The sequence below is a fragment of the Danio aesculapii genome, chromosome 15, assembly GCF_903798145.1.
Source record: "Danio aesculapii chromosome 15, fDanAes4.1, whole genome shotgun sequence".
NCBI classification, from domain to species: domain Eukaryota; kingdom Metazoa; phylum Chordata; class Actinopteri; order Cypriniformes; family Danionidae; genus Danio; species Danio aesculapii.
The window spans coordinates 41,089,354-41,102,757 of NC_079449.1; the positions used below are offsets into that span (position 1 = coordinate 41,089,354).

Consider the following 13,404-nt stretch of genomic DNA (forward strand, 5'->3'; position numbering starts at 1 on the left):
CATTTCTTACAAAACTATTTACATTTGCACAACAGTTAATGCATTTCTCAAAACAATTAGTACAAACTGCAAAACCTAGTTGATAACCTGCAAAAGCGTTACTTGCTCAAAATGGATAGCTCATTCCTCAAAAACAAAAAAGTCCTGACACCATGTTTATGAACTAGATAGTCAAATGGCTTTGTCATGTTTTCATTATGACAGTTTACTCTGTACAATTTTTCCAATGCAAAAAAAGTCAGATTTTGGTGACACGTCCTGAAAATGCTCAAGACAGCACTAGATACTATTTGCACAGCCATTTGAAAACTACAGTAAAGTTAGACATTTCTGCATTTAGTAAGGTATCTGAGTACAAGACAATGAATATGTATGTTTCACATTTATTCAGCATATGATTTTTGCAATTCTAATTTATTTACAGCATTGTGCAGAAGAATAAATACACCCTTATTTACAACAAACATAAACTTCCTTTGGGTAGAGCTGTGCACAACTGTAAACAATATTGCTCTACATATTGAAACTGAACCTACAACACACATAGGTCTGTAAATCATTCATGAAAAAGACATTTTCAGGAAAAAAGATTTAAAATTTTTAAATAAAATTTGTTTGACAGAGTTTGACAACTAGTTCAACATTTTTGTACTGTATGTAATGACTCAACTAATAAGGACTATTAGTTTTGTATGAAATGACTATATAGCAGAGAGTTGTATGAAAGCAGCTGATGCATGTCCAAAAGCATTTGCAATTTGTTGGAAGGAATGAGAAACTGCTACTATGATGTAAACAAAGGACTAATTGTTTTGAGAAATGCATTAACGGTTGTGCAAATGTAAAAAGTGTTGTGAGAAATGCACCAAAGCCACTGAGAAAAACTGTAACATTTTTTTGCTGTGGCACAACATTATCAACTGTGACTGAGAATGAGACAGCATGACTTTGTAATATACAATTTTCAAATGGGAGAAATATAAGAAGTCTAATAACAAGGGCTAATGTATGCCATCATTAGAAATATGTGTTAATGTTGACTAGCCTACTGGAAGCTATAATACTAGCAAAAAGTGCAGAAGTGTTATCCTGTGCATTAGTATCATGAAACGTCCAGAATGGCGTGATAGGATGGGTTTCTCAAAGAGCAAAGAGTGTTTGTCTTGAAGGAGAATAACCACATTAATGTGTAATCAGCTAATTAAATTGGTGCTTGCTGCTGGTGTCCTAAATTTTACTTGATGTTGTTAAAATGAAATACAATTTTAAACAAATATTAAATTAATTAACACAGAAGTTGTTAAATCCTGTGTAGAAAATTTATATTTTTTCTTTATACTGGAACAGGCCCTTTACATTTTTTTAGAAAAAAAATCTTGATATTGGAACAGTTCTATTTTCTTATTGAGTTTGTACTTGTATTTTAATGATGCTTTTTATTGTGTTTGGCATGCATATGGCAAATCTATAGGGTTTTTAAGGCAAAAATACATACGTTTCAGAATGCAAAGTGACCTGTCACAAATTGTCAAATTTAGGCAGATTTTTATTTTAATTTTTTGGCACAAAAACACTAAAAGGTGAGACATGGCTCATCTGGGTATAAGCTACATATATTCTTTTATTATTGGTGTGATTTAAAAAGTGCCCATAGAATTGACCCTTTGCTAAGCCACACCCAAAAACCGCCACCCACCAATCTTGGCTTAGCAACCGTAGCTACGCACAGGAGCTCTCCTTTCAAGCGAGGGAAACAGGCCAAAGCGTTGTGCATATGGATTGTGCAAATCTGATACCCGGTGTCCTTAAGGTTTGTACAGAGTGGTGGATTTTTTTTCTCTTTTCCAAACCAAAAACTCAAGGGGAGAAATGTCAGCGTGGATCAAGCTCTGTGAGGGGCACAAAAGGAGCGGAGTTAAGTTGGTTTTGTTTCGATATTTCTGATACAGCCATAGACGGCAATAACTCACACAGCTCTTACCCTAAAAACATCTAAACTGTGTTTCCTACAAATATACAAAGCAGGTTCTGTTTCCCAGCGGTCTTTTTCTCTTTAAAAAAAAAAATCTTACCAATGAGATGTTCTGCCTTTGTGCTTTGTTTTCTTTGTTAGTTCGTTACTACACCCATAGACAGCGCTAAAGTCCAGCATCTTCACGTAGTAACACCGTCTTGACTAGTGCGGTTGAATGACATTTGTCCTGGGAGCACTGTACAAATGTGGCGGCGCTATTGACGCATGCTCAGAGTCCCTATGCGATATCTATTGTATATATCTAAACAAAACATGCCAGGCACGAAAGCTTGACAGGCGTAGCAACAGTAACTAAGGTGGGCGGGGCTTAGCGGCTCTTCGCTAAGCCACGCCCGAAAATCGCTACAGACCAGTCGTGGTTTAGCAGCAACTGCTTTCGAGCGACCGCAAAACATGCCAAAGCGTTGTGCATATTTATTGTGCAAATCTGACACCAGGTATCCTAAAAGACTGGACGGCGTGGTGAAATTTTTTCCCTTCCCGAAACCCAAAACTCAAGGGGAGAAATGCCGGGCTTGGATCAGGCAGTGTGGGAGGCCGCATTCACAACTAAACGTCGACAGGATCAACAAAAACACCTACATTTGCTCCAAGGTAAGAACACGCTTATATTAGCTAACTTGCTATCAACACAGCATTGCTTAGAAATAATGACGGTTCTTTGTTTATAATGCATATATTTGAACGTAAAATAGAACGATTAAAGGCACGGAGGCTGACTGACATAACGTTAACGTTATTTTAAAATATATTTCAGCATTTTGTTAACGGACAACCTACCCCTGAGTACCCCAATCCGATCGCAGCTCTCCCGGGGTTAGATCTAAGGAGGGAACCTCAGGAGCCTTGCAGTAGGACTCCAAAAAAAGAGTTGGTACCTTAATTAGTTCATTATCAGTCGTCACTTATGTAGTGTCATAACCAATAATTTTTAACAATAATTTTTAAAGAACACTGCATGCGCTCTTTTACTTTAAACAAAGTGCATTTTATTTGTTTCTGGAAAGAAACTAATACAAGAACAAAACTCTACCAAACAACAGTGTAATAACATTTTATTAAATAGGGCTATCAAAACCTAATTTATTATTAGTGTGTGTTAAACTTTAAGGATTTTATGAAGACAACAATTGTTAATCTGATTGTTCAATGAATCATGTGTAACAGGGAGCCAGAACCTCAAAGTCAGCAGGAAGCCAGCACCTCAAACTCCACAGTGAACACATTTCACAGTACATCACAACAGAGTGGCTCCAGCTATGGTAAGTGTAAACTGTTATTTGTATCTGTGTTAATTGGCTGATTGTAACTGGGAAGTAATCAAAGAAAAACAAATCTAATTTGTCTTTCCAGGATTCATACACATTTTTATTACAAAAATTCCAGGACTTTCAAGTAAATTTTCTTGACTTAATGTTTCATGTAACGTCTACGTATACGTGGTACATCATAAGAAAAACAATGAACGTTTAAATTAATTACAGCATATCATAAAACATGCAACAATCTCTTTAGTTTCAATAATTTTTTTATATCTATGTAAAATAGATGTTGCTTACACTTTTGGCTGGGTGATATGGGCAAAATATCATCATATCCCGGTATTTTTAGGAGGAATGACAGTATACGATATACATCTGGTATTTTCCCATAAATGGGTTACTTGAGAGTTAAAGCATTTATTAAAACTTTATTAAAGTTTTTTGAGCAAAATAAAATTCAAACACAGGGGTCCCCCCCCCCTTGTTTACAAATAAACAGCTGCACAAAATCTTCGGTAAATAAAATACAATACAGGTTTTTCTCCTGCTTAAAACTGTTGCACAACATTTTAAATTATAAGCAATATCTTTGATAAATAAATACTGTACAGGGTTTTTTTCCTGCTTAACATTATACACAGTACTACTGTGCTGTTGTGCAAATAACAAAGTAAACAGAACCATAGAAAACAGCTACATTGTCAGAGCAAAAAAAGAACACACTTAAATAGTAACACAACAAAAAGTATTGTAGGATAGAAAAGAACCACATTGAATGTAAATATGAAACGCACAGTATTTTGTCACAATTATAGAGTTAAGTAATCCTGTAAACTACAGTTGTGTGATGTATAAACAACAATTAAATCAGCTGTATATGTTTTTAGTTACACATTTACATGTATGTATTGTGCACAATTATTAAACAGTGCACATATCGAAGGTATATAATGGTAAGTCTTTCACTCCATGTATAAAATCCTACACTTTTTCTTTTGTTTTGACTACACTTGTTTTACTAAATATTAAATAAGCAGATAAAAACGAATAGACTATATATGAGAAGTAATGAAATTGTTTCAGAGTACTGGGATGAAATGCTGGTTAAGCAAATAAATAAGCATGTGAACAGTCATTATAACAGACCAGAACGCAGAGCTAAATGTGTTATAACGTAAATGTAAAGAAGAGACCGTTGTGTAATAAATACTTAACTTATAATCAGTGAATATGAGGTGGTTTCACTTCCGAAATGCGCTATAAATTCATCCCATTTTGGCATTTTTAATTCTTTTGAACACATTCAGGTGCTGCTTGTCAATTTGACAAGGTTTCTACATTCATTCTTGCTGTCAATTGCGGAAGAAACGATTGATAAAAGGTTTCTAATAAGCCGCTGTGACAGCTGCAGGCACTGTGTGACGTGTGTACATGCGAGGGGAAGTCAGATTTGTCCAGGGATTTTGATACAACACCAGCACTGCATGTTCCTCCATGTCGCGTGTAGTGATGGGTCGTTCTTGAACGATTTGTTCATTTGGAACAAATCTTTTGTATGACTCATTGAGTGAATCATTAATTTGCGCATGCGCACATTTGTGCAAGTGGAGCTCGCGTGCTGCTACCTTGGAGTGGTCTGTTTCATGCACAATGCTCACGTGTGGCCTCAAACCATATTGATATGAACGATATTGGATAATACCGCATCGCGTTGGGGAATCATATCGATATATCCCCAGAACCCGATATACCGCCCAGCTCTACTTAAACTGCACTAATTATGTGAGACCATGTTTTTGGCCTAGAAAAAAGTAAAAACAACTTACCTCCATTCCAGTAGAGGTGTGAACCTACACTGCTCTCACTGTTCGGTTCGTTTACAATTATCATGCTATTGATTCTGTTCAATTAGATATCACGGTGCATTGATGATGCTTTCCATACACAGTTTTATATATTTTTTTCACAGCACAGCAATTCTTGTATAAAGTGTATAAATATATTTATATACCATTTCTAATACAATTTTGTCCTTTAATACAAACAGTCAGATATATAAACTGTACTTTTAAACAACACAAGCATTTATAGCAAATAAACAAATATAAATATCCCGCTCGCTTTCTGAGCCTTGTTTAGCAAGTTCTTGGTCACACGCTCAACATAAAGGGCTGCGATTGGCTCTTACGCGCTGGCGCTCTTCACAGATGAGTGACAATGATAAACGGCAGCGGCGATCACAGCTGATCCATGATAGACACGGTGGAGGAAACTCTGAAGACACACGCTCGTGTCTGTATCCAGAAGTATCACTGTAACAGCTGATAGGAGAGGAAACGTCATGCCAGCAGGTCAAATGGGCCACAGTGAGAGAGAGGAAGAGAGAGAGAGAGAGAAATGGAGTTTACTTTCATTCTCTAAGTTGCAGTGAAATAGGGGCTTCTACTGTAAGTGTCAGTGAAATACTGTCCAGCAAACATACATGCAGTGAAATTGTGCAGAGCTCGCCTCCCTCGCCATAGTAAGCTACAGCGACATAGCGCATATGAGATCAATGATGTCAGTACATAAAAACCGGTTATGATTATTACTGAAACGATACCGAATTGTCCGCATCTGCATCGCGGTGCAGTGAAGAAACGATTAATTTTGACATCCCTACATTCCAGTATATAGATATTTGTCAAACTAATTGTAGATTGTGTAACATTTTGTTTAATTAGTAGTAGTAGGTAAAATTATTATTGTAAAGCGGCGATCACACTGCACTTTTCGCTCCATAGACTTCCATTCATAGGCATGCGAATGCAGCAGACCAGCAATGCAAGCACGTGCGACAAGTTTCGCATTTCACATTCGAAAGTTCAAGCTTTGTGAATTCTTATTTTCAAAGTTGCATCACGTAATTGTTACACCAGGGGTCACCAATCACGGTCCTGGAGGGCCAGTGTCCCTGCAGGGTTTAGCTCCAACTTGCCTCAACACACCTGCTTGATTGTTTCAAGAATACCTAGTAAGACCTTGATTAGCTTGTTCAGGTGTGTTTTATTAAGGTTGGAGCTAAAATCTGCAGGACACCGGCCCTCCAGGAACCAGTTGACCCCTGTGTTAAACCAATACAAGATAATTTAACATTAGAAATTTAAAATATGGAGCAACGCTCACTTTTATTAACGTGTAATCATATTGTTTAATAGCACCCCTTTTCGCAGCATTGTACGACAGTATTTCGAGCTCTAGTTTGACCGCAGCTTCTGCACACATTACAAAGAAGTCACAACAAGGCATGCCTGTGAGTCCCAGCTGTCCCAGCTGCTCTGGTATTTAGTGGTAATATGCGTGGGACTCCTTTAGCTGTTTTTTGCTGGACATTTAATTTCCAAAAGGCCAAAGCTTGTACCATGTATGACTTTCCTGTCTGGGGAAATGCCAAGGTGTGGAGCATGTGGGTTTACTACAAAGCCGCAGGGGTATACCAGATTCCCTGTTACTTTCGAATATTGCTGCAGTGCCACAGATTCTAGCTCTACCCCTCTCCTCATTATGATTTGCTCTTGATTTTCACAGCTAAGGTGTTAAAGTCTGCTTTCCTAGCGCACACTGTTTTGAACACACTGGACGTTAGGTGGGGTGCCCGGGCAAGATGCTGGATGTAATTTGTATCTTGTTGTCTGGTTTCTCTTTTTAAAGCTAAAGACTCGGAAGGTGTGACTGTCAATTTTCTGTAAATACCAGAGATGTGTTAAGTACTAAAGACCCAGACTTGAGTAAAAGTACAAGTACTCTATCAAAATGTGACCTGAGTAGAAGTTGAAGTGCTCTTTAAGCACCATACTTAAGTGGAAGTACTAAAGTATTCAATGTTTTTTGTACTTAAGTATTGCAAGTAGTTTATTTAAAAATTTACTACTCAAGTACTGGTAAAAGTACAAGTATTGTGTAATGTAGTTATTTTTGAAAGCAGTCAAAAGACATCATATTGTTTTGTTTATTTTAAATATCTTTTTTGGGGCATGTGATTAAGCAGAATGAAAAGAAACATGGCTTACGATACAGTTTTTCTCCCGCGCTTGAATCACGATCTGACAGATTATAACAGCTTTAACACACACCTTTCAAAGTTGTGTGTCACAAAAACACTCCGTAATCCACTCAAAATGCTATTGATACCCATTTTGGGATCGCAAAATACCGGTTGTAAAAGCTGTAAACGACAGTTCTAAACATTCTACCGGAAGACGCTGGTCACTATGACGTCCTCCATGCAGTAGCCAAGAAAAAGGTCTATAATTGTAATGAGTAGAGGTGTGAATCTACACTTGTCTCACGGTTCTGTTAGTTACGATTATCATGCCATCGATTCGGTTCAATTCGATGCATTGACGATGCTTTCCAAACATAATTCGATTTTTTTCTTCACAACACAATTTTTTTTTTATTAAAATCTATAAATATATTTATATTTATGAATTATTTGTAATACAATTTTGTTCTTTAATACAGCAGTAAGATAGATAAACTGTACCCTGTATTTGACCTGCTCAATGAAAACACTCTTTCTGAATGTATCAAACAAAACTCCAATACATGCACTGCATGAGCATTTATAGCAAATAAACTATTGTAAATATTATCCTGCTTGCATTTTTGAGCGCTGACAGGCGAGGTCTTACACCCCTGTGATTGGTTATAGCCTTCACCTGCTCAACAGAAAGGGCTGCGATCGGCTTTAGAAATGAACGCGCTGTTCACCGATGGCGAGAAGAACAGCTGCGATTACAAGTCTGTTTGTGCATAATACGCGGTTATCACAGGTAATTCATAATAGACACAGTGGAGAAAACTTGCTCCTCAGGCATGCTCGTGTCTGGATCCACAAGTATCGCTTTAACAGCCAAGAGGAGAGGAAATGTTACCTCACAAACTCCAGTTGGTCAAACGTCAAAAGTGAGAGAGAGGCAGAGATGGAGTTTTACAGCATTTCTCCAGTACAGTAGTGAAGTAGTTCTACTTTGTTACTATACATCTCTGGTAACTACACATGCTCTTTCATGCAGCACTGTACAAAAATTTGATGGCTGTAATGGCAGAGAAAAATCTGGGAAGTCATTTGACGGCTGATTTGCAGATGATGGTCCTGCAGAATCAAGAAGAGGAAGCTGTAAAACAGAAAAAATAACAAATTTGTAACATTCCATGTTTCTTTTCTTTTTTGTCATTACAGAAGAACATGATATGGGTGACCATGGAGAGGAACTGAAAACCCTGCATGAAGAATTAGCCAATCAGAAACCGGACATCTTAAATCTGAAGCTTGAAATCAAGACAGAAGATGTCTAACTCCATCATCTTCAAAAGGAACTTCCGAATCCACGCTCCTGAGATGCTTTAAACCCTGAGATTTTGAAGCAAACTCATGTGTACTTCTGCACAGGGGTTTCATATGAACAGTTTAACAGCTTGTGTCAATTTTTTAACATTCCAGCTGGTTCAAGTGCACAACAAACAAACATTCCTCTCTCATACAAATGTATCAATTATGACATCGAAATTTTTATGACATAATTATGACATTTTTACTGACCTTAATGAAGTTAAGGCAAAATTTTTACCACAAAGACCTGGCCTTCAGATTTAATATCCATGTACCGAGTGTCAGCACACTGATCAACTCCTGGGTGGACTATATATATATAGTTGAAGTCAGAATTATTAGCCCCCCTTTGAATTTTTTTTCTTTTTTAAATATTTCCCAAATTATGTTTAACAGAGCAAGGAAATTTTCACAGTATTTCCGATAATATTTTTTCTTCTGGTGAATTTTTTTTTTTAGAATAAAAAAAAGAATAAAAGCAGTTCTTCATTTTTTAAACACCATTTTAAGGTCAAAAATTATTAGCCACTTTAAGCTATTTTTTTTCCGATAGACTACAGAACAAACCATTGTTATACAATAACTTGCCTAATCACCCTAACCTGCCTAGTTAACCTAATTAACCTAGTTAAACCTTTAAATGTCACTTTAAGCTGTATAGAAGTGTCTTGAAAAATATCTAGTCAAATATTATTTAGTGTCATCATGGCAAATATCAACAAAATCCGTTATTAGTAATGAGTTATTAAAACTATTATGTTTAGAAATGTGTTGAAAAAATCATCTCTCCATTAGGCAGAAAATAGGAAAAAAAGTAAACAGGGGGGGCTAATAATTCAGGGAGGCTAATAATTCTGACTTTAACTGTATATGACAGTATTTGGCCACACAGGGATGTTATTTCTGAGAACATGCCTGCTAAATTTGAGGAAGAATTTCCAAATACATTTGCCATCTTAGTCTGCACTGAACTTGAGATTCAGAGACCAAGCTTGTTAGTGTTGCAGAGTCAGACTTGCTCCACCTACAAGTATACTAACACCCTTAAGTCCCTAGTGGCCTGTGATCCACGAGGTGGAGTCATTTATGTGTCTGCCCTTTTCACTGGAGCAATTTCTGACAAAGAGATTTTCAATGAGTGCAACATCCTTTACATTTTGAAGGAGTACATTAAGTGTGGCTATCTCGATGTAGGCGATGGCTTGAGGGTTGATAAAGGCTTTCTAATAGAGAAGGAAGTTGAGGAGATTGGTTTGCCACTCAGATGTCACATGCAGATGTTGAGATGAACCAAAGAATAGCCGAGCACAGGGTTCATGTTGAAAGAGCTATTGCAAAGATAAAGAAGTTTAAAATTGTGTCTGGCCAAACCCTGATTTCCCGGCTTGTGAACATAAATCAGTAGCATTGTGGCGCAGTGGGTAGCACAATCTGCAAGAAGGTCGCTGGTTCTGGGTCAGTTGGGATTTCTATGTGGAGTTTGCATGTTCTCCCTGTGTTGGTGTGGGTTTCCCCCGGATGCTCCGGTTTTCCCCACATATCCAAAAACATGTGGTATAGGTGAATTGGGTAAGCTAAAATTGTCTTTGGTGTATGTGTGTGAATGAGTGTGTATGGATGTTTCCCAGTGATGGGTTGCAGCTGGAAGGGCATCCGCTGCGTAAAACATATGCTGAATAAGTTGGTGGTTCATTCCACTGTGGTGACCCCTGATTAATAAAGGGACTAAGCTGAAAAAAAATGAATGAATGGACATAAATCAAATATGGTATGTAACCAGCATGCTGTCTAACAGCCACATATAATCAAAGATTAAGGTTGTCTGTGTGCTGAAGAGCTGAGGGGTCAAGGAACATCATGCTAACGTGGTGCTGTCCTGCACTGCCCTGTACATACTGTTGAGTGAATTTTATATAACGCGCACAATAAAGAACATGTACTTTAATACTGCCTCATCTTTCTTTTACCTGATGGCTCAAACCACTTCCTAGTGGCCTCCTACATTTATGTCAACAAGGGGTCTGTTTACCAAGAAGCTGATGGGTGCTTCTGTCTGCCTTTTTAGTAAAGCAATTTTCTCTTTTGTAATTGAGAAAGGCCTGAAAAATAATACGCTATCAATACAAAGCTTTGGGTTTTATATGATAAGATGTTTCTGTACTTGCAAACCTGCCTCTGTAATGTTATGATATGTATATTATAGTATTGTATGTTTTATTAGGCTCTAAATTTAATTGACGTTATTGTTTATTATTTTTATTCTTAATGTGGTCTTACCAACATTTTAAACATGTTCAATGCTGATTGTAACAATCCAACTGTTTTTATTTGTTTCTTTGGACAAAAGCGTCTTTCAAATTGAATTATAACAAAAATTATTTAAAGGTACCTGTTTCCTGTATACCGACAGTGGATTGGCCGCCACATACGGTTTGAGGATATTGGCACTGCTCTTATCTTGCTACCCCTTGGCTTGTGCCACTGCTGTGGTAGACTCGTGCAGGATGACTTTTTTCTGTTGTAGATGTATGGCTAGGGACAGCATCTCTGGCTCTTGCCAGGTCTAAGGCAAAGATTATAATGTGTGAAAATTTGAGCAGGAAGATTTTAATGCTAAGTAGTCAGGCTAATGTCTTGTATTTATTCCACAAGATTTATGGGTAAACTGTTTGATTTATACTCATTAAATTAGTTGAATTTTTTACTTACTCTACATTGCAAGAACAAAGCTGCTCCTCAATTTGTGGTTCCCCGATTTGAATGGTCAGCACTGTGACCTATAAGTACGGCCAGATGGAATCTGCGGATGTTTTTTGCTATTTCTATAGAGAATTTTGGTAAAAATCTGCAGATTTCTGTGGAATTATTTTGGGAGTATCATAACTAAAAACTTAATATATGAAATAATAAATATCTTTTAAAATTGTATTTAATGTTTAAAATGCAAATCCAATTAGATTCACTTTATTTGGTAAACAAAGCAAGTCTCTCATATAAAATATCTACTGAAAGACAGAAAATATTACTGTACAAACTGCATTGTACATAAATCAGATGAACATTTTCATATTAGTCAATAATATTACTGTAATTAATTAAAAAACTGAATAAATATAGATTTACACACATGTACTCAAGTCAATAAACAGAATTAATGATGGGCTAAAAATCTGCGGAATTTCTGCAGAATATTTTCTGTCAGTAGAGATATTATATGCGAGACTTGTTTTGTTTACCAAATAAAGTGAATCTAATTGAATTTGCATTCTAAACATTAAACAAAAGTAAAAAAAAAAAAAAACATTTTTTATTTCACATATTAAGTTTTTAGTTATGATACTCCCAAAATAATTCCACAGAAATCCGCAGATTTTTACCAAAATTCTCAGCAGAAATAGCAAAAAATGTCCACAGATTCCGTCTGGCCCTACCTATAAGCTTTAGCTTAAATTTTGATTGAATTATTTTTTAATTGGTTGCATATTATATCATGGATATACCCCTTGAATGCATACTGCAGTCCCCTTTGTCTGGTTCTCTCGGATATATCACCAGTTAGCCAAAAATAAATAATTATTTCCATGGGAAATAATCTGACACCGGTGCATACATACTGTAATAGTAGTGACGGGCAAAAGCTTGACAGGCATAGCAACAGTAACCAAGGAGGGCAGGGCTTAGCGAAGGTCTTTGTGGAAGTGTGCTAAAGGACTTTTAATTTGTCAGTAACCTGGGTTGAGCGCTTCCGGTAAACTGTATGCCATTACAAAATCTGCACGTTTAAGGTCTGTTTTCTTTAAAAAATCGGCGATCTTCACTGGCTGAGTGATATCCGATATAAAGTGGGTCTTCTATTGAGATTCTGACGGGCTTGTGCGAGTAAACTGCTTTTTGTCTCATTTTACACTTGAGAAACTAAATGAATGGCAAAGTCTATTTAATTGATTGTATTTTAATTACATAACAACATATATGCCAAAGAGCTTAGAATGGCCAAGAGGCGACACTCAATAGAACGTTCCATTGCAACAGCAGCGCCCAGTAACAGCCAGCCTTGGATTCCGCCATTTTGGAGTGAAAGCGATCGGTGTCGTGATGGCAAGCAGCTGCTTTGTTTTTTATTTATTTATTTATTTATTTAAATAGCGCATTAAAACTGAGATACAACCTGAAAGATGACAATACAACACTTACTATCGCAATCAGCAGCACTTTTAATAGTTTATTTTACAGACTTATAATATGGAACTATTGGAACTTTCATTCCAAAATGGCTGCCCAAATCGCACTAGAGTGTCGCCTCTTGGTGATTCTATGCTCTTTGTATATGCTGTAAAAGGGGAAAAAGTCACATTAAATATTCACCGGAAGTTTATCAGTATGGGAAGAAACATTAGCTCCACATGGACCCTATTGACCAATCGCTTTTCTGATTGTTTTTCATTTAGTCACTAATTTTATAACATGGTATAGATTTTAGGCTTTAAAATGTCGTTGTTATTGAACGAGTCCCTACCATAGACCGATCCCTAACGGAGATTCTGAGATGGCTCAGTGCAATCTGAGCTGCATCCAATGCTTTTTAATGGGCTCACCTAACCCTACCCCTCACAGTGACGTCACTCGCTCCATTTGAGTGCATTGTGTCTGACATTGCATCGCTGAGTGATGCAATCTCAGCTTGCATCATAAAGGCTGCATCCAGATACTATTGGAGATTCTACTGGGGCACT

At 37.0% G+C, this 13,404-nt stretch overlaps 1 protein-coding gene across 1 annotated transcript; it reads left to right on the forward strand.

Moving 5' to 3' along the window:
- The first annotated feature begins 2,333 nt into the window (after positions 1–2,333).
- Positions 2,334–10,616, forward strand: si:ch73-311h14.2 (uncharacterized protein LOC556846 homolog). Its single transcript, XM_056473568.1, has 4 exons — positions 2,334–2,629; positions 2,793–2,905; positions 3,203–3,297; positions 8,522–10,616. Exons 1-4 carry the CDS (start codon positions 2,429–2,431, stop codon positions 8,635–8,637), a joined length of 525 nt encoding a protein of 174 aa, XP_056329543.1. The 5' UTR covers positions 2,334–2,428; the 3' UTR covers positions 8,638–10,616.
- The last annotated feature ends 2,788 nt before the right edge of the window (positions 10,617–13,404 follow it).